We start from the raw sequence: 21,838 nt of genomic DNA on the forward strand, positions 1-21,838 counted from the left end.
GAATACGCCGGAAAAACCGGTAAAAGTTGCCACCTCTATTAAAAAATGACAAGTCACTGAAATCATTCACTCATATATATAATCTGTGTAAAAATTTCGCTTTGTAATCCTTGCTGTTTTGTGAGAAATTGAATATAAAGAATTTAATGAAAAAAGAAATTAGAACAACAAACAACTAAAATGGTAAGAATATGAAAACAACATTTCTCGACTCACTTTACTATTCATGTTTCTACAAAAGTAAATTATCACTGATCACTTTTATAGAGTATTCTAAGTCATTTGGTGTCGCCGTTTTAGGGTCAAAACCAGTCCGGAGGAGGAAGCGGCGGGGATAAAAAAGATGACAAGGATAAGAAGAAGAAGTACGAGCCTCCGATCCCTACTAGGGTCGGAAAGAAGAAGCGCAAGGCGAAGGGTCCGGACGCAGCATTGAAATTGCCCCAAGTGACTCCACATACTCGCTGTAGACTGAAGCTGTTGAAGCTCGAAAGAATTAAGGATTACCTTTTGATGGAGGAGGAATTCATCCGCAATCAGGAGAGGCTCAAGCCCCAGGAGGAGAAGATAGAAGAAGAAAGGTCTAAGGTAAGGTCACTGTAGTTTCTTTGTGAAAGAACAGCATTCTTTATGATGAATAGGGTCAAAACAACCATATCAACTGACTTGGGCTTACATCTGCCCTGTATTGTGCTTGTTAACACCTCCCAGCTTCTTTGTTTATTTTTTGAATTGTTAAGATAGGGTTGCCAATCATCTAACTAAATGACAACATCATGACAACTAGCCCTTGTTTTGGGCTGCAGAAGATAAATCTAATGCACATTTTCACTTGTCAGGTTGATGACCTGAGAGGGACACCAATGTCAGTGGGCAACCTGGAGGAGATCATAGATGATAACCATGCTATAGTCTCCACTTCAGTCGGCAGTGAGCACTATGTCAGCATTCTGTCCTTTGTTGACAAAGACCAGCTGGAGCCTGGCTGCTCAGTGCTGCTCAACCATAAGGTAATAAGCTGCATCATTTGTCTGCCTTTTGTGTAATTCATTTTATGGCTGTCCTTTGTACAGTATATTATCCTCCTGCAGTCCTGATTTCCAGACACAATAGTTAAACAATGGAGTTATTTTTTTTTTTATTTTAAAGGGAATTTGGGCCTTAAGACTATAAATGATTTTTGTTTTTATAGCACTTACCCGTGCTCAGGGAAACTCACAAAGGAGCATATTTAATTTATACTTACAATTTTCAATTCTAGCTTAAATTTCTCTTATAAGCTCTCTCTTTCACAAACCACACACAAATGAGTAAAATGTGCTAATATTTCAGGTTCATGCAGTAGTAGGAGTGTTGGGAGATGACACAGATCCCATGGTGTCAGTCATGAAGCTGGAGAAAGCTCCTCAAGAGACCTATGCTGACATTGGTGGCCTTGATACACAGATACAGGAGATTAAGGTACTTTCACTCCTCCCTAAGATGAACAAATATATGTATGGGTGATCTATCTACATTTGTCACTGGCTAAAACAATCTTTGACTCGGACGAAAATGGCTATATGCAAAAAGGAGTTGAAAAGATTGGGGCGGCCTTTACAAATGGGCATGCAGATAGACCTACCCAGAAGTTACAGCTGAATAATGGAATTTGAACTTTATTAAAAAAAATGTATCATTAAAAAAAACAACCTCTAATTGTACATTTCCAGCATAGAACCTTAATCCTTAGAGTCTTCTATTTACAGGAATCAGTGGAGCTGCCTCTAACACACCCTGAGTATTATGAGGAGATGGGCATCAAGCCACCAAAGGGTGTGATCCTGTATGGGCCACCTGGCACAGGCAAGACCTTGCTGGCCAAGGCAGTGGCCAATCAGACTTCAGCCACGTTCCTGCGCGTCGTCGGCTCTGAGCTCATCCAGAAATACTTGGTCAGTATATTTGGTACCTTGATGGTAGCAAAAATAAAGCACAATGGTCTACTGCTCTACTACCTCTACATTTAAGACCTCTGTAATATCATCAGGAATGCAATAAATATCTGCACTGGGAGTAAAATTGTTCATGATACATAATATCTAATTTTTTTTTTTTTTTTTTTTTTTTTTTTTTTTTTTTTTTTATGTTTATTGAGAAAACCAACAGCATTATAAAAACATATTTAACAACACTTATTATCTAAACTTAAGCTATTTATAGGTTTCCCTAGAGTTCTGGAACATCGTTATACATTTTTAAAAGCGAAGCTAAACGAAAGAGGCCAGAAAATTATTTTTTGAAAAGAAAGTATCAGTAAAAATAAAAATATGAAACAGCATGGTTTAAGGCTAGTACCCAAAAATGATAATAATAAGATTGGGAGTAGTGTGTGTCCGAGTGTAAGTGTGTGTATGTCTGTGTGTGTGTGTGTGTGTATGTGTGTGCGTGTGTGTGTGTGTGTGTGTGTGTGTGTGCGTGTGTGTGTGTGTGTGTGTGTGTGTGTGAGTGTGTGAGTGTGTGTGTATGTGTGTGCGTTTGCATGTGTGTGTGAAGAAGTGTATGTGTGAATGTGGTGTTTATATATTTATTGTATTACACAATTACATAATTAATGTGATTCCCCCTAGCAGTAGCAGCATCTTAGCCGTTAATATAACAATTAATAAAGCAAAAGAAAAACGCGTACGAAGTCACGGGCAGCAGCTAGTTGAAAGTTTTAAGGATATGTGCTTTTTGTAAACGGGCTTAGAGAGAGAAAAAATGTCAAGGTCAGAAAACAAGTGGTTGTAATCATTGCAGATGCGGCGAACAGGGTTGTTTTTAGCATAGTTACTACCGTACCTCCTACATGCAAAGAGACTCTCCCTGGTGTGCCTAGTCCGACGTTTGGGGGTGCTTATTTGTATCAAAGAGAGGAGACTAGGACTGTCGATTCGGGCGTGAAGGATGTCTTGGAGCAGCATTTGATCTAATAAGGTGCGACGATTCGAGAGGGTAAGTAACTTATGATGAGCACAACTGGCACCATAGCTGTCAAGATATATTTTACTTTTATAGTTAAGAAATTTTAAGAACTTCTTTTGGACTGCTTCTATTTTGTTGCTGTGGACCTGATATATAGGGTTCCATACAATACTCCCATACTCTAGCGTTGTACGTACGTAGGCGAAATAAACCGATTTTATGCATTGGAGATTAGAAAAGGGTTGGCAGGTCCGCAATACAAATCCTAAATTTTTATACGCTTTATTTGCTATGGTGTCTATGTGCTCACGGAAGCTAAGTTCCTCGTCAAGTAACACTCCAAGGTCTCTAACGAGATTAGTCCTCTCCAAGACAACACCGTTCATACTGTACGCAAAGACGATAGGGTTATTTTTCCTAGTGAAGGTAATGATTTGACATTTCTTTATATTAATAGTGATTCGGTTTTTTTCATAGTATCTAGTCAAACTGTCAAAGTCGGATTGTAATTTAATACAGTCATTGTGATCATTAATTTTAAGAAAAACTTTTTTGTCATCCGCGTACAGCAAATGTTTTGCATGTGTGAAACATGTGTGTATGTCACACAAATATGCGTTATATAATAATGGTCCTAACAATGAACCCTGAGGCACACCGGAAGTAATCTTTATGTAATCAGATCTATGCCCTCCCAATACAACAGCCTGACTTCGGTTCCTAAGGTAGGATTCGATCCAGCGCAGTAGGTTACCGCAAATGCCAAGTTTGTGAAGTTTTTGCAACAAGATGACGTGGTCTACCCGATCGAATGCTTTTTCAAAATCGGTGTATACCACGTCGACCTGCCCGCCTCCATCCATCATAACCAATACATCTGTTGTGAAGTCAACTAAGTTGCTGATAGTTGATCTGCCCCTTAAAAAGCCGTGTTGTGAGTCAGGTATACCATTCCGAATAGTAGGGTAGATCGCGTCGTAGATGAATTGTTCAAAGACTTTGGCAAACACATTCAGAATTGAAATGGGCCTATAATTTTCGACTTTAGTTATCACACCTTTTTTATGTATAGGGATTACAAAAGCCTGTTTCCAGATCTGCGGAAAGTAACCTTCACTAACGGAGCGATTAAAGATTATATGTACTGGGATAGCAAGAGAATCCGCGCAATTCTTAATAAATAAAGGAGGTAACAAGTCACTGCCAGGTCCTTTCTTAATATTTATATTTTTTAGTGCTTTTTTGATATCAGTCAAAGATATCTTTAAATCATTAATATGAAAAATATCACTAACAGCAGTATCTACAAAGTCAGCAGTAGTGTAACTCGATGTAGGAAGCGAAAACACACTTTTGAAAAATGAATTAAAAGCGTTTACAATGTTTTCACCACCAATGTAAGTGACATCATTATAAGTGATCTTAGAGGGGTAAGACGACCCTTTACTACGTTTAGAATTAGTATATTTCCAAAAGTTTTTTGTGTCACGAACAATCATGTTTTGTATATTTGTAATAAATCTGTTATAACACTCAACATGAAGCAAATGGACACGTTTACGTAACCGTGAAAATGTATTGTAGTCCGCCTGGTTGCCATACAATTTCCATCGCTTGTGCCATTTACATTTTTCCTTAACACTTTTGATAAGAGGTTTGGAGTACCAGGGTGGGTAACGACGATTATTTGAAGATTTGTCCATTGTAATTTGGGGAACAAATTGCTCAATACAAATATTTATTTGATCATATAAGAATGTTAAGGCATCATCAAGAGGAATTTGAATTAAATGGGCGTTCCAATCAATATTATTTAAGTGCTCACATATGTCAACATAGTTCGCTGTGTTGAAAAGTCTTTTGACACGAGGTAGTGGTGGTAATTTTGGTGTTGTAATATTAGTAAGGTCAAATGTAAAGGGAGGGTGGTGACAGTCGGCTAAAATTAAAGGTTTAGAACTAATAGTTATTTCTAAGTCGAAGTTACAAAAAATAAGGTCTAAAGTATTATTTGCGTCATTTTTAAGAAATGAGTATTGATTTAACCCATGCAACAGGAATTCATTTATAAAGTTATATGCAGTGTTTTGCAATTCTACGGAACCCTTCCTAAGAAATACCGGACCCCCATTGTCCCAAGAAATATTGAATAGATTAAAATCGCCTACTATTATATAGTTGTCAAAAGAGTGAAACGAAGGGTTAAATAACTTGCTCATAAATAGTTGCAAGTCTTGCGCATGCATATCGTCTGTACGGTTGTGTATCCAAGACCTGCCAGGTACATACGTAGCAATTATATGTAGGTTAGAACTACCCATATTAGCGCGCTTACTGTGGCTATCAAGTGTACTTGATCTATAGGCCAACTTATAACTCGGTATAGTTATCCATAATGATTCGCATGCAGAGCTCGGTAGCCATGAGCTACGCACACAAGCACAAAGTTCACTACGGGTAAACACAAGTACACCGCCGCCGGTCGCCTTACCTGTACCTACTAAATCGCGATCGCAACGAAAAACATCATAGCGGGAATCGCATAATTCAGAGTCTAGTATTCCTTCACATAACCATGATTCCGTGATAACAATTATGTCGTAGCAGTTATTTAATATTTCAGTATATAAATGATTTGTTTTAGTTCGCAGTCCACGCACATTTTGGTAGTATACCTGCAAGTTCAAAGTATCAACCATTATTTATGAGGGTAACAATAGAACATTGTTACAAAACTTATTATAACTTTATGTATAGAATAAGTGGTTAACACGGTGAAGTCATTATTATGTAGTATGCGCTGATAAACTTTAGGTATTTTACAGCGATTAATACCGCTATGTGCCGACAGAAATAACAAAAATATGCAATGAGCCCAATAGATATTGATGTAATAATCAAACATAATATGACGTAACATAGCATCGCGCCTGTGTTCCCGAAGGGGCAGGCTGCGGTGTGTAATACTCACTCCTCGCCAGCCATGTTTAAGAACCATATAATACATGTTCCATGTCCATGTTGGATATGTATAGTTTATGTAAGTGGCAACATGTAATAAGTTCAACATTATGATGGGTAGTAATAGTTGTAATACAATAAATTGGTGTACAATGTGTGTAATAAAAGAGTAATATTCTGTTAATTTGATGTAATGAGTGTATAGTATGTTATTTGTAAAGTGTGGTGTTTGTTTGTGGGGTGTAGTGTGAATTATAATTAATAGGTAAGTATCGTACTTAGTAGTAAATGATAACAATAAACAATATAAGTTACAAACTAAAGGCGAGACACTGCAAGACAGTCTAAGGAGAATTACAAGTTGAAAATAGTACTTAATCGTAGTTAGGTGATTTTTTTTAAGTCATTTTCCGAGTTAATGTGAATCACGGGCGATGTGTCATCTCGACGGGTGTGGATCTTGCAATTTTTAATCCAAGTGTATTTATAACCGCATTCCATTGCTTTCAATCGGCAAGTCTTGTACAGTCGCTTATTGTCCGCCGTCAGATGTTCATTTATAAATATTTTGGACGGTACACCTGGTAATCCAACGTCAGACGACATTAGGTTACGATATTTCCTTGCTGCCGCGATGAAGTTATCTTTATGGATGCGATTTCTCGTTTTTAATATGATATTGCGTGGGCGGCCTTTCTCGGGATTCATTATTTGTACTCTGGTGATAGTGTCAATGTGTTCGTGTAGTATTTCAGCTCCAATATGACTTGCGATTTTGAGCACTAACGTGGGTAAGTTCTCATTGTTTTGCTCGGGCACACCGGCCAACTCGACGTTCAACTGTCTAGCCCACTGTTGGTGTTTCCTATTCTCCAGTGTAAGGTCTGATATAGTTTTATGCATTTCTGAGATTTTTACCTCCAGCTTCTCGGTCTCAGATACTCTTTTTTCCAGTTGTGCAACCTTATCGTTAGTGTCCTTGAGGTCATGATCGGTGTGCTCCAATGACGTTTTGAGTTCGTTAAAGCAAGTGGTAAGGTTTTTTAACTCCTGAGTTATTCCGGTATTGATAGACTCACTAAGCTTGTTTATTTTGTCATCCTGTTCATTACGCAGAAGGGTCAAGGAATCGATAATTTCTTTTTTCATGGTCATAAGGGCATCCATAAAAGAAGAATCCATATTCTCGAATTTACGTTTTCGGGCTCCTGTATTGACAAACACACCAGTGTCCTCTAAATCCGATGTAGTAAGGTCCGGATTCGAAGAACTTTTTTGCGGCGACCGTATAGGTAGCATTGTATTAACGCAAACTGTAGCTAGCGTTATTTATCACTACGTATCACTTTAGCGCAGATTAATGAATAACTAGCCTTAATGGCACTATGCATAAAAGTCACTTTCCTGTAGCAGTTATAAGGAGAAAAAATATTATTTAAAATCACTGGCACACACGTCTATCCGGGCTCGCGCTATGAGCCTAATTTGGTAATAAGAATCAAATACCAAGACTGGCTGAATATTGTCTTCCAAGGGATTACTTACATTAAATTTGTGTCTATCTGTATAAAATGTAAATAAATAGAAAACCATTTCTTTTTATTTTTTTACAACATAAAACATTAATTATTTCAATTTCAGTAGTTACCATATCCCAATTGGGGTACTCAGAGATACATCCATCACAAGATAACCAAGTACCAGCTCACGAAACTTTCATTTAGACAGTTGGTGATTCTATAAACACCTTTATTTTTTTATCTTTTGACAGGGAGATGGTCCCAAGCTAGTGCGTGAGCTATTCAGAGTGGCGGAGGAACACGCGCCGTCTATAGTATTCATTGATGAAATTGATGCTGTCGGCACTAAACGGTAAGTTGGGAAAAAATTATAGCTATAATTTCTATATATAGTTTTTTTTTTAAATAGTAATTACGACTTAAGAATACATACTAAAAAGACATGAAATTTCATTATATTTTTTTGTGTACAGAAAATTTAGGCCAGGATTAAAACATAAAAGCCTATAATATGTCAGCCACTGCTGGGCACAAGCCTCCCCTCAATCAACCGGAGGGGATAAATAAACTATGTTTTATTTACAGTTATGATTCCAATTCTGGTGGTGAAAGAGAGATTCAAAGGACCATGTTAGAGCTGCTAAATCAGTTGGATGGCTTTGACTCTAGAGGTGATGTGAAGGTAAGTTATTTCTATAATTCTCCCAAATAAAATATGTATCCAAGATCGTTTTTAAGATATTAATTAGGAGTGTGTCCATTTTTCTATCTTGTATCTTCTTTTGATTGTGTTACCCACTGCTGGGATTTAAAGCTCCAGATTTTATATGTAACTTATTGTATACTTATCTTAGTCCATTGACTATAGATTAATTCTATATATTTTATTAATAAGTAATTGTATTTTCTGCCAGGTAATCATGGCCACCAACCGCATAGAGACCCTGGACCCAGCTCTGATCCGACCAGGCCGTATCGACCGCAAGATCGAATTTCCACTGCCGGATGAGAAGACCAAGCGAAGGATCTTCACCATCCACACGTCGCGGATGACCCTCGCTGACGACGTCAACCTGTCAGAACTCATTATGTCCAAGGATGATCTCTCTGGTGCTGATATCAAGGTGAAGCATTAATTAACTACATAGTTGTGTATGGTGGTATAATTGTTGGGAATCAATGAATTGCAATTCTTGAAGATGGTTGAATGGTATTTTTTACTTTTCTATTGATAATTTGGATACTTTATCCTTTTTCTGGCTTAAAATCTATACAAATGTCCGAGTTGTTCATTTATTTTCAGGCTATATGCACCGAAGCCGGTTTGATGGCGCTACGTGAGCGGCGCATGAAAGTCACCAACGAGGACTTCAAGAAATCCAAGGAAAGCGTGCTCTACCGCAAAAAGGAAGGCACACCTGAGGGTCTTTACCTATAGAATATTAAAAAGCGCATTATTTTTATGTATCGTATAAATATAACATTTCTCAATTATATACCAATCCCTAACTATGGGCGGGCCTAAGTGGTCATACTATAATCGTATTAGTTAAATTTGTTTGATATGAATGAGAAATGCTGTATTAGCCTGCTAATTTCCAGAATTAAATGTACTAAAACATAATTGGTTATTTTTATTTGTATGTCTAAGCAAAACATTTACCTGAATAAACTAAATGCTAACTTTGATGTTGTTTCACGGGTTTCATGCATAGAGTAATGGCATGTTATTTAATTTGTGTATTGTCAAGTCACTGATGTACGATTGATGTATGTTACTATCAAAGAAGTTAATATAGTATCTCTGTTAAACAGTATTAAGTGTTTGTGGTCAAGCAGTACAATCCAAATCGTAAAGTTTGTTAAATATATTTTACTAAACCATACATGAAAAACGGAATTCCATGAGCTAAAAACGTGTCGTAAAAGCGCATTTGACAATTGATATAATCCGAACAAATTTCTTTTGTAGTGACGTGGTGATAGAGCGAAACAAAACGCATGATATTTCCAGGCGTGTAACAGAGAGAGAGTATACATTAACAATTTGTTGGAATTGTAATCATGATAACAATTTTTAATCTGCAAAAAATATCGCGTCTGTCATCCGCTTTGGCGTTTTTAGCGAAAGCGTAATTTTTCGCAGAAAAGTGGAGCAACACGGTATTTTTAAACATTGCATTGTCTGATATTTATCACAATGTGTGTAGTTCTATGGTCTGATGAATGAGCAACTCGGATAGCGATATCGAGGAGGCGACAGAGCATACGGCGCTGATGGACGGCCACATCGCGGAAGCGCGCCCGGATAGGGAGATCGCCGAGCGAATTGCGAGAAAACGGAAAACAAAGTCTGAAAGCCAGCGCACCTATGGCGTAAGTACCACTGCCGATCTCCGTGCATCTTTGATGCGGCTCCGAGGTTAGGAGATAAACCGCAACGTCAGACGGACACCCACTTGCACCCGCCTGAGTCACTCCACTGTTTATTTGTAATTACGTTTCTAATTTACATTTAGCAGCATTTGAGATAACTTATGCCACATAAGATGCATATTCAGTGTGGTAGTAGGCATCCAGTTCAATAATGCAGGTGTAATTGTTTATTGTTTTATGTATTTCGGTCATAGGATAAAATTATAAGTAAGGAAATATTACTTATTAGTGTTACTCAAGACCTCTTGACAAATATGTTAATTGGAAATATAATATTACAGAGTGTGGAGCAGACGGAGGCGGCTCCGACCGGGACTGGTGGTAGTGCAGGGCCGAGTGGTCCCCCTGCCGGTCCACCAACGGAGCCCCAGATTGAGGAATTGGAGCTGAAATACGGAGCTCGGCATGTCATCAAGCTTTTTGTTCCCGTCACACTATGTATGCTCGTTGTCGTCGCCACTATATCCTCCATCAACTTCTACTCTATCAAGGATGTCTATTTGTAAGTAAACACTACAAAAATAATTTTATTTCATGAGAAAATAAAAAATTTTCTCATGAAATAAAATTTTTAAAAACGCATTGATTGTTAATAACTTTGGGCAAAGGCATCTAATTTAAGTATCTTTAAAAGAAATAACAATAAAGTAGTTGACAGATTTTTTTATTGTATCAATCTACTTCCTTATTATAAATGCATATTCAATATTTATTTTTTATTAAATAAATACTTATTTTGTCTTACATATTAAAAACATACACATAGGTACATTGACCAAATTGGGGATCTCCTTAAAAATGTTTTAGTACTATCTAGTCAAGTCTGAATAACTTTTGTAGTTAAAAATTTATAAATAGGTTTTCTAAATAGTTAATTATTTTGAAATTCTACAGAGCGTACACTCCATTTCACGAAGAGAGTCCATCGGCAGTGACAAAAGTATGGAATGCCCTAGCCAACTCTATGATCCTGCTGAGTGTGATTGCATTGATGACCGTGCTACTCATTGTACTGTACAAGAAGCGGTGTTACAAGATCATCCATGGCTGGCTTATTCTATCCTCCCTGATGCTGCTGTTTCTCTTCTCATATTTATACATAGAGTAAGTATTTAATATATGATTTCTAAATGTGTAATTTAATACACAACCATGAGTCAGGGCTGGAATTAATACAAAATGTGATTAGATTAACTCTAGCTGTATATACTGCTATGCTATACTATACAGGCCTGAGATGCTTACTTATTGGAGTTGGTTTAGTAAGGGGTTGTTAAGATTTGATTTGTGACATACATACATACATAAACTCACGCCCGTATTTCCCGAAGGAGTGGGCATAACTACAAATAATCAAACTATTTGCAGCCACTTTTGATACGCCACTCACTTCACTCACTCACTCTTCTGTCACTTTTGTTATTTGTGACACAATTGGAAACATTTTGATTATCCTCCTGAAACCCAGGTTTCCAGACACAATAAGTAAACATATGGTAAACATAAACAATGGGGTTTACATTTTAAAAGTACTTAGGGCCATAAGACCTTATAGTAATATATATAATTGGTGCTATTGCTAGAATTAAAGCACCCATGTTTCATTTTTAGGGTGGTAGGTTCTAATTTGGAAACAAATGTAGGATAACTTATTTGATTTGATATTATGGAGAATAAGAACATTAGCATTTATTTTAGTTTATAGGTCGAGAAATCCCGTAGCATATTTATCTAATCTTAATTAATGGTAGTAGAATTTCCAACTTATAATACAGTACTTAAAACATTATTTACTGTTATGTATTATTTATACACAAAGCTCATATGTTCTATAAGAAATGTGTCTATTTTATAAATAAATGAATCAGCGGTTGTTCTATGACTCAAATCAAATAAAATTATGTGTCATAAGATTGGATAATACGCATTAACGGTGCGCTATGAAATTTGTGATACTGCGAGACACTTGAGCATCGCGGGAAACGTCCATATAAAGGGTGCTAGTGACACTGTACCAAATACTGAGGGGGTTGATCCATCTCATGATTCTGAGTATCAAGTGGTATTTTCCTACAATAAATTCATGATTGTTTTTGTGTTTTTTTTTAATTATTTTCAATTCCATACTCTGTATATCCCATCGTTCGGTGTTGTTATGTCGCGTAGCCTAACGCAGATATTGCTTTCGGCAAGTTCTCATTAACTGACTTTTCTATTATGGCTACTTCACAAGTATTGACATGGTGTATTTCTCCTTTCCAGGGAAGCGTTGAGGGCTTACAACATCCCGATGGACTACATCACGTTGGCGTTCGGGATGTGGAACTTCGGCGTGGTGGGCATGATAGTGATACACTGGAAGGGTCCACTGCGGCTGCAGCAGGCGTACTTGATCTTCATCGCCGCGCTGATGGCGCTCGTGTTCATCAAGTACCTGCCTGAGTGGACCACTTGGGCTGTGCTTGCTGTTATTTCTATTTGGGGTGAGTGTTTCTGTGCACTGTTGCCGAACTAGCAATAGTTTGGCATTCGTTAGCTGACTTAGATAATCTATAAGTTAGTATAGATGGTATTATTGTTCTTTTAAACAATCAATAGGCCACATTACTTCTGTCGTATGTCAGGGTTATAACTGCCTCCGCTAACGCCCTTCAACAAAGCGTATATAAGTTGCACCAGCAAACACATACACCGCGCAGCTACATATCTGATTTGTGGACAAAATATGTTCATATTTCGGCTAGTAGCCAACCCCTCATATAACAACTAAGTATTGTGTTTTTGCATAACAAATGCAGCCAGCAGACTCTAGCCGCCTCCAACTTTTTACGTATGTTGCGTGTGTTCAGCCAAGGCGTTGAATTTACTAGTGTATTGTGAATTATTCAATTAAAAAATTGAATTATAGGTGGAAACCTGTTATTGGCCCCGACCCCAGCTGGCGTGGTCGACAATTTCCCTAATTCAGCGCTTCAGCGCTTATCGCTATCGACCCACTAGGGTCGATTAATTCTTTCCAATATTTTTCCTCTCAGACTACGCCTTGAGCCGAGGTTCGCGCCCAGCTGGGCACTGAGGACTGGTGTCTTAAACGTTGGACCGGGTGAGAGCCTTTAGCGCTCCCCATTTGTCCGGCCAAATAGTTAATGCTAAATGCTTAATGTTATTTTTAATTTTCAGATTTGGTAGCAGTTCTAACGCCCAAAGGACCATTAAGAATATTAGTAGAAACTGCTCAAGAAAGAAATGAACCAATATTTCCTGCTCTCATATACTCATGTAAGTACTACTGTAATACACTAAATTAATATTTCAGTAGTAAGCGATCGAGGGCTGTAAATTCACTAACAGAAGAAACTGTCCCGCATTTACTGAAATTATATCCTACACCTATACGGACGGCTTTTGTACCAATTGTTTGTACGTGATTGTTAATGTATTGTGTTTCTTTTGTTTGGAATAAAGAGTTGTTGTATTAGCAATATGATGTGTTCTCAGCGACGGTGATGTACTGCCTGGCGGCGACGACGGCGGCGGGCGAAGGTGAGCCGCGGCCGCGCGAGCTGCGCCCGCTCAATCCGCGCGACGGTGCGTCTCCCGCGCTTGCTACACTCAACTTTATTGTCTATTATTGTCTAAACCATAACAATCTAAATGTAGAGATCAGGAGGGTTAACAAGGCAACATCGAAGCAATAGGCTACTTTCCAACTAGTCAAAGCAGTTACTTTCTACTAAACGTCGAAACACGAAATTACTGTGGAATTTGTATGAAAACGCCCACTGTGACGTCATAGAAAAATGTTTGACTCATTATTACGGTTTTCTTGAATAAAATACATAAATAAGTTAAATAGTAAAATGACAGCCTCCGTGGTCTGACAGCCTCCGTGGTCTAGTGGTTAGAGCGTTAGGCTCACGATCTGGAGGTCCGGGTTCGATTCCCGATGGGGACATTGTCGAAATCACTTTGTGAGACTGTCCTTTGTTTGGTAAGGACTTTTCAGGCTTGAATCACCTGATTGTCCGAAAAAAGTAAGATGATTCCGTGCTTCGGAGGGCACGTTAAGCTGTTGGTCCCGGCTATTAGCCGTAAAAACACCTCCACCAACCCGCATTGGAGCAGCGTGGTGGAGTATGCTCCTTACCCCCTCCGGTTGATTGAGGGGAGGCCTGTGCCCAGCAGTGGGACGTATATAGGCTGTTTATGTATGTATGTATGTAAGTTAAATAGAAAAAGGATAATGATTTGTTAGTTTTAGATCTGTCTTTATTTATCTCGAACCTAATACACGAACCAATTCATCTGAAAAAGCAATATTGCAATTTGACATTTGCACATATAAAAGTAAATGCGCAATGCAAACAGCAAAATGTCAAATAGCAATATTGCTTTTTTAGAAGAATTGCTTTGATGTGGCCTTTTAACCCCCCAGAGCGTTAGTCCATTACACCATATTCTCTAGACCATTTAAAATCCATGTGGAGATCAGTGTTCAGTCTTTATGACGATGTCTATTGTTTAGGCCTATGCCCAGCACACGTTGGGCACATAAACTCACACGTTCCGTTTCGCTTACGATATCGCTCGCTCTGTTAAGGGTGAATAAAACGTAATAATATATAATGCCATATCTAACAAATCGCAGTTTAAGACATCCATGATACTACTCTCTGTACAAACCGGGCAACCAGTTTATATTGGAATGTGTCCGCGTGATTTAATATGCTGCGAACGCAATGTCTCAACTCAGAATACACTGGTGATGCAAGCTATGCCATATTCGAATAAAAAAAATGTGTTATTGTAGCTCTTATTTATCATATACCCTCAAAATGCTTTTGTACGTATACTTAGTTTTTAAGTTCTCAAGTAAGTGAATTTATATTCTTATTGAGAATAAAGATTTCTTTAAACCTAATAACTCCTGCTAAAAAAGTAGACTCGCTCAACGTGACGGGTGTAGTTACTTAATGTTACGTGTGAACAGGTCGGGCGGAGAGCACGCCGGGCAGCGGCGACGGCGCCGCGGCGGGCTTCGACGCGGCGTGGCAGCAGCGCGCGCGGGACACGGCCGGCGCGGGCGCTGCGCCTGCGCCGCGCCGCCTGCGCGTGGACGGCACCGCGCCCGCCGCCTACACCACGCGCCTCGAGCGCCCGCCGCCGCCGCCGCTGGCTGAGGAGGAGAGTGAGTAGCTACTGATATCCCGCCGCGGCTGTGGGGGCTGCGCCCACGCCGGATGCCTCCTCAACGCGCCTCGACCAGCCGTCGCCGCCGCCGAATTTCCACCTGCAAATTCTTGTAGAAAAACTTCAACTAATAAAACTTAGATTTTTTTCCACAATACATTCTTAATGTATTGTATATATAATACATTCTTAATGTATTCTTAATGTTTTATATTATTAATATCATATGCGAGGGAAAACTTTAAAACTGATTTAATGGCGTATGTTTTCAGAGGGCGTGAAGCTGGGTCTGGGCGACTTCATCTTCTACAGCGTGCTGGTGGGCAAGGCCAGCTCGTACGGTGACTGGAACACCACGCTCGCCTGCTTCGTAGCCATACTCATTGTACGTATTTGTCATCTATATTTTATTTTGGATTATGTTCCCGCTAAAGTGGATTGGTCCATGCCACAAGAGATATACAGAAATCAACCAATCATAATGAGGAGAGAACTTAATTATTTTTCTGCTACTTACATTAAAACTAAACAAACAAATTAAATGTTGTTGCTTGCAAAGTACATTAAATGTTAAAAATGTATTGAACAGTGGAATCCAAAAGTCTGATACGACTTTTATGACATTTGACATTGTTTGAGGTTTACGCGGTTATTATCATAATTAAACACATAATACCGGGTTCTTACCGCGATAAAATCAGGGGTATCAGACTCCCCGATATTTCAACACCATGTCATGCCGCGGGCACTGGCCCCATGACTGAGTCATTCCGTGATCGCGGCACTTGCAACAGTGTTAAAATATCGGGAGTCTCACATCCCTGACTTTAAGGTGATTCGTTTTCCATACAAAAGTTGATGCAGTGCTACAGGAAAACGGATAGAGGAATATTGTTATAAAACCGATAAATAGTAATATTTTGGTGTATTATTTTCGCAAACTAACAAAAATTTAGGGTCCGAATACGAGAAGTACCATATTTCAGACCCTCAATTTTGATCAATTCTACATTTGTAGTGGTGCAGATTACAGTGTATTTGCTGAGCGTGTAGAGGTGTCAATGTTAGTTTGTGTGCGTGATAGTTTTTTTTTTTCTAAAGGCTTTGACTACTTGACAAGTGTAATAGAATGTCAGTGACAATTTATAAAGAGATTTTGTATGAAGAGAATAAATATAAATAAAAAATAAAAATACTACAATCTGAGAAAAGGAATATTGGAAAAATATTTTTGTAATAACGTATCTTATTTAAACATTTTTAAATAATGGGTAAATACCGTGTTTTAAAAGAGGACATATATTATAAAAAAAAATCAATACATAAAATGAAATGGCTGTATGGGCATAGTTCCCTTTGCCTTATCCTTCGGGGAAAACCAAATCAAAAAAGAAGTTGTTGCATTTGCCGGCCTAAATAGTAGTCATTTATAATTAATTGTTTTTCCATCCAACATACAGATTTATTTATATTCTCTTTGCCGCGGACTTTTTGGTGGGACCGGGAACGGGAAGGTTGCTTTCTTCATTGAATAATCTAAATAATCAATACGAAGTGGTGTTTTGTGGTTAATGATCACATTAGTCGGAAAACATTCCCGATAGTATTATTAAATCGGAATATTCAATAAACAAAGTGTACCTATCTATTTTCGCTTTGCGCCAACAAGCCGCTTACTTCGTTTGGGGTTCGGAGTAGGAGTCTGCTCCAAGGGTGGGGTGGGGGCTTAGGTTTCATCATTTCATTAATCATCATCAAGAAAAAAAAACACAAGACATGGCTGTATGTTCATAGTTCCCTTTGCCTTGCCCTTTGGGAAAAAAAATAAGATAAATTTTGAAATTCTTATGTATAAGGCTTTTCGGCGGGAGACGGGAACGGGACAGTTGCTTTCTTCGTTGAGTAATCTAAATAATTAATACGAAGTGGTGTTTTGTGGTTAATGATCGCATTAAGTTAGTCAGAAGACATTCGCGAGTGTTATTATATTGGAGTATTCAATGAACAAAGTGTATCTGCCTATTTTCGCTTCGTGCCGGGAAGCTGCTTCATAACTCAAAAGTTTATGCGGACTTTTGAGTTAATTCGTTTGGGGTTCGGAGTAGGAGTCTACTCCGAGGGTGGGGGCTTAGGTTTCATCATCATCATCCATCACCTTTCATCATTTCATTAATCATCAAGAAAAAAAATACGTAAGACATGGCTGTATGGGCATAGTTCCCTTTGCCTTACCCTTCGGGGAAAACCAAACCAAAAAAAAAAAAATTCTTATGTATAATAAACAAACAGGCTTTTTGGCGGGAGGCGGGAACGGGACAGTTGCTTTCTTCATTGAATAATCTAAATAATTAATACGAAGTGGTGTTTTGTGGTTAATGATCGCATTAAGTTAGTCGGAAGACATTCGCGAGTGTTATTATATTGGAGTATTCAATAAACAAAGTGTATCTGCCTATTTTCGCTTCGTGTCAGGAAGCCGCTTCATAACTCAAAAGTTTATGCGGACTTTTGAGTTAATTCGTTTGGGGTTCGGAGTAGGAGTCTACTCCGAGGGTGGGGGCTTAGGTTTCATCATCATCACCTTTCATCATTTCATTAATCATCAAGAAAAAAAATACGTCAGACATGGCTGTATGGGCATAGTTCCCTTTGCCTTACCCTTCGGGGAAAACCAAACCAAAAAAAAAAAATAAACAAACATCACAGACATCATGACAGATCTAATACTAAATAAAATCTTTTTTCTTTTTTCTATTTGACTTATTTATGAATTTTAATCAAGAAAACGTGATAATAAGTTCGACAGCAACCAGTTCAGGTCCCCGAAACAGCCCATTTCAGGCCGCGTATATATGGAAATACTACTTCAATACGTCCCAGCCTCGTCTTTTTTTAACGTCCTCGTTATAAAAAGACGTCCTAACCTGAACTAACTAACCTAACAATAAACACCACACGTAAATATATGTCCAGAAATGCGCTGTGAGTCGTCTGGACTGGGCGCGAAAACAACATAGAATTCGATTAGGTGCTAAGTGTCCCGCATGCTATCACCAGCTGTCACTGAAATACGTATGAAGTCCCGCGGATTTTATTGGAACTAAATGACAAGTCATAATAATTATATGCGGATACTGCGACATCAGCGCCGTGCTTGCGGGACGTCCTGAAGCGCTATTACATCTTTCAAACGCGATGCGACAAAGTTTGAACCTACGCAATTTAGGAAAAATCTACCTTATTATTACTGTACTGTGATCGTTATTTGTAAAATCATACAATACATATACACAATTCTTTATACACAATATAATTATTATGACATATTGTGGACTTTTCGGTATACCTACAAAAAAGTAACAATTCAACCATACGTTGTTTTGTTATATCTCAATGGGCTCAGGCAGCGTTTTCGCCGAAAGCTCCAAGTCGGCTATATTTGTAACGATAATTATGTTTGACATTCATCATCATTTTTGAACCATTTTATACAAAAAAAATACTTGTATAAATTATAAACCCTAAAGCACGCCCATGAATCACTCTACTCATTGGTGAAAACCGTATGAAAATCCGTTCAGTAGTTTTTTAGTTAGCCGCATGTTCACTGATGCGATTAATGCCTGTTAGAATTTTACAAAATAAAAAATACGGAAATTACGGAAGGTACTTTAGTGCAAAGTAAATTATTGTATACTTAATTATAATATTATTGGTAAAAGTGATAATTTTTGAAAATTCCGTAACAAATAGACGGGTTCGCCAAATTCAATTGTAAAAAAAAATACAAAAAGTAAAAACAATTAAAACATGCAGTTGGGTTTGAACCGTGAACCTTAAGAATGGCGGCTACTGCTTTACCAAATGCGCCATTTAGAAGTTAGAAGTAGACTTCAAATTATGCATCTCTTTTAATAGCTAACCTAGTTCGCATGTGTGTGTGACAGCTTCGTGTTTGTACACAAATTGAAATGACACCAACTTTTGATGCAATGTTTCAATATGATATCTTCAGTAAATACTTCAAAATTGTAGCTTAACTTAAAGATAATGTATGTAAGATTTCGCCACCTAACATTTCACTGGGTCAGAACTCAACACTAAACGAATAAATGGAAAAAAATACGAAAACTGCAGAAGTAACGCCATCTACTGACGCAGCGTTACCTAGCTGACTGAAACACATCACCTTAACGCGGTAAGAATCCGGTATTGGCTCCGATTCTTGCAGACACCTCCTAATTTTATTTTAAGTTATACCTGTCATTTTCTTATCCACTGAAAAGGAAAGGGACGGATGATTGACAGCTCTTAATATTAGGAAGACTGAATAAATGAATGAATAACCGGGCGATTCAAAACGGTATCTCGCTGGTATGCAAACCGTTTGACGTGTGCTGTCAACTTAATTCTATCGGGTTATTGCTATAGCTAATGTAAAAATTTTATAGGGTTGTTTTAGATTTGTGCTTAAGCACAATCAATTGTCATGTGTTCCATAAATTTTATGCCTGTTTATTATCCGTCCCTTTTCTTTTTGGCGGATAAGAAAATGACAGATATAACTAGATATAGATATAAAAATCAGATGGTGTCTACAGGTATAAGCAGCATTGTGTTTTAATTAAAATAATCCTTCATATATGTATTGTTTACAGGGTCTGTGCCTCACGTTGCTGCTGTTAGCGATATTGAAGAAGGCGCTGCCAGCGCTGCCCATATCCATAACATTCGGGCTGATCTTCTACTTCGCCACGCGGTGCGTCGTCAAGCCGTTTGCGGACGCACTCGCTGCCGAGCAAGTGTTCATTTAGCTACGCCGGTGGACGCACTTAACGTCCTAGTGAAAGGAGGATAAGTAGTAGGGTATGTTTATATAAGCGCCTGGTTACTCTGCAGGCCTAGCACGCCAATTGCGCGAGTAGAGCGAAAAATGTCAAAGCGCGAGTTGTCAAATTTCACAGACGAGTTAAGGTTCCTCATACGCGCATCGACTTGCTCGCGACTCGAAATGATGTTAAAAACTATCAATTTTCTTATCAAAATAGGTGTCTGATTTTTCTTGGCTCCTCTATAAGCAATATACAATAATAAGATATTTCCTATGGAGTGCGACATCTTAAAAAAATCCCGATGTCCCGGCAGTCACGTGTACCAAGGACCTTATTTCATCTCGTGTCACGTCGCGTCGCGCTTACATAGCGTGCTAGGCCCGCTGGCGAACGAGAGAATTGATATTTCTGAGCTGTCAGCATTCGGATAGCATTAGGATTACCATTCATTCAGTTTTTTCCAGACTGTCAGATATCTTTTGACATTTTAGAATGAAATTGAATGATAATATTCCCGCGCTTATTTCTGTACAACATGCGGCGCGACGCTACGCGTGGGATTGATTATTTCAGGAGTTTTCAAATTTCCAAATTGTAACCATCGGACGAGGAGAAAGAGGATAGATCACGAAGCAGCCGCCTTACCTACCTACCTTATGACAGTTCAGTTGGGTAGTTTCCTAGGTCGAAGATAAATTATGAAATTCTGATTACTAAATAAAGGCAGATCTAAAGGTGTCAAAAAACGTTATTTTTTCTACATAAAATGTAATAATAAGTGCGACATATTGCGACGTTTTTCTATGACGTCACAGGTTGCTTTTTCATACAAATTCGTTGATATTGTTTAGTAAAAAGTAACTGATTTGACTCGTTGGAAACTACCCTATTACTCCAAGGACAAACAAAATTATCCTCCTCTGTTAGATCTAATTACCGATGTCATAGTAAATTACGCTAGAAGCTAAACGAGTCTGATAAGTTGATGAGAAGTAGACAGCACTATTTTTTTATTTATAGCAAGCAGCAGAAACTGACTGCCGAGACTAGATCTCACGTTTGATTCCATTTGAGGGTTTGAGATTATTCTGATACCAGCGGGCCTAGCACCGTAAGGACGCGACTCTTTTTCGCCGGGACAGAGATCGTCTGTCTCTTTCTGTGCAGTACTGTGAGAGAGTGACGGGTGACGTATGTCGAGGCGAGAAAGAGTCGCGCACTTACGGTGCTAAGCCCACAGATGTCGCTTCGTAGGCGTCTGGACACCACAATTATTTTGTCAAATGCGGGTTTACGAAAATTCTCGCCACTAGATGGCGCCACTTTGGCAAGAGGTCTCCCATCCCAACAATACGCGCGGTGAAACGTGACGTCATTAATTTCAGAATACCCTCATTTGGTGGTAAATTATCACAAATGAGTTCGACTGATACGTAAGCCAGTTAGAGAAGCAACTAACAAATTATTAATGTAGATATAGGGTGATAGACATAGTACGAAATTGTGAATTGAATTTATAATGCAATAAATTTGAATAGACACCAATAGAGTAATGTTTGCTATTGTATATAGTAATTATCTAGTTTTTCATTTATATTTATTAAAAATTGAAACTATTGTAAGTGAACATATTTCACATAATACTTATCCCTTTTCATTTTATTGTTAACAAAGGAAATAGTAATTAAAAATGAACTACTAAATTCAAATAGAACACAATGTATGCATGAGAGCAATAACAATTCACTCAGCAACTCATGACAAATATTAATCAAATGTGATGACATTCCATTGTTTTAACTATATAAGTGCTAAGTAAAACAGTATTTCCGTTCTATGATTAATCTTCATCCTTTCCCTTGTTAGGAAGTAAATTGAAATAAATACTTTTTTGTAATATATTATGTTTTATTTACTCTATTGTTCTTAAAAATGAAACCTTTGAACCAGAGT

The 21,838-nt window shown here is 38.2% G+C and overlaps 2 protein-coding genes across 2 annotated transcripts; both read left to right on the forward strand.

Annotated features, from left to right (window-relative positions):
- Positions 1-56: 56 nt before the first annotated feature.
- Positions 57-9,051, forward strand: LOC126375028 (26S proteasome regulatory subunit 4). The gene is made up of 9 exons (XM_050021869.1): positions 57-183; positions 301-588; positions 840-1,010; positions 1,333-1,461; positions 1,749-1,934; positions 7,679-7,779; positions 8,013-8,109; positions 8,342-8,551; positions 8,731-9,051. The coding sequence occupies exons 1-9, from the start codon at positions 181-183 to the stop codon at positions 8,863-8,865; spliced, it is 1,320 nt and encodes a 439-aa protein (XP_049877826.1). The 5' UTR covers positions 57-180; the 3' UTR covers positions 8,866-9,051.
- Positions 9,052-9,504: 453 nt separating this feature from the next.
- On the forward strand, positions 9,505-21,784 carry LOC126375003 (presenilin-1). The gene is made up of 9 exons (XM_050021834.1): positions 9,505-9,803; positions 10,145-10,365; positions 10,758-10,967; positions 12,126-12,346; positions 13,044-13,142; positions 13,362-13,451; positions 14,854-15,051; positions 15,326-15,438; positions 19,712-21,784. The coding sequence occupies exons 1-9, from the start codon at positions 9,654-9,656 to the stop codon at positions 19,865-19,867; spliced, it is 1,458 nt and encodes a 485-aa protein (XP_049877791.1). The 5' UTR covers positions 9,505-9,653; the 3' UTR covers positions 19,868-21,784.
- The last annotated feature ends 54 nt before the right edge of the window (positions 21,785-21,838 follow it).

The sequence above is a fragment of the Pectinophora gossypiella genome, chromosome 18 (genome assembly GCF_024362695.1).
Source record: "Pectinophora gossypiella chromosome 18, ilPecGoss1.1, whole genome shotgun sequence".
Taxonomy (NCBI): domain Eukaryota; kingdom Metazoa; phylum Arthropoda; class Insecta; order Lepidoptera; family Gelechiidae; genus Pectinophora; species Pectinophora gossypiella.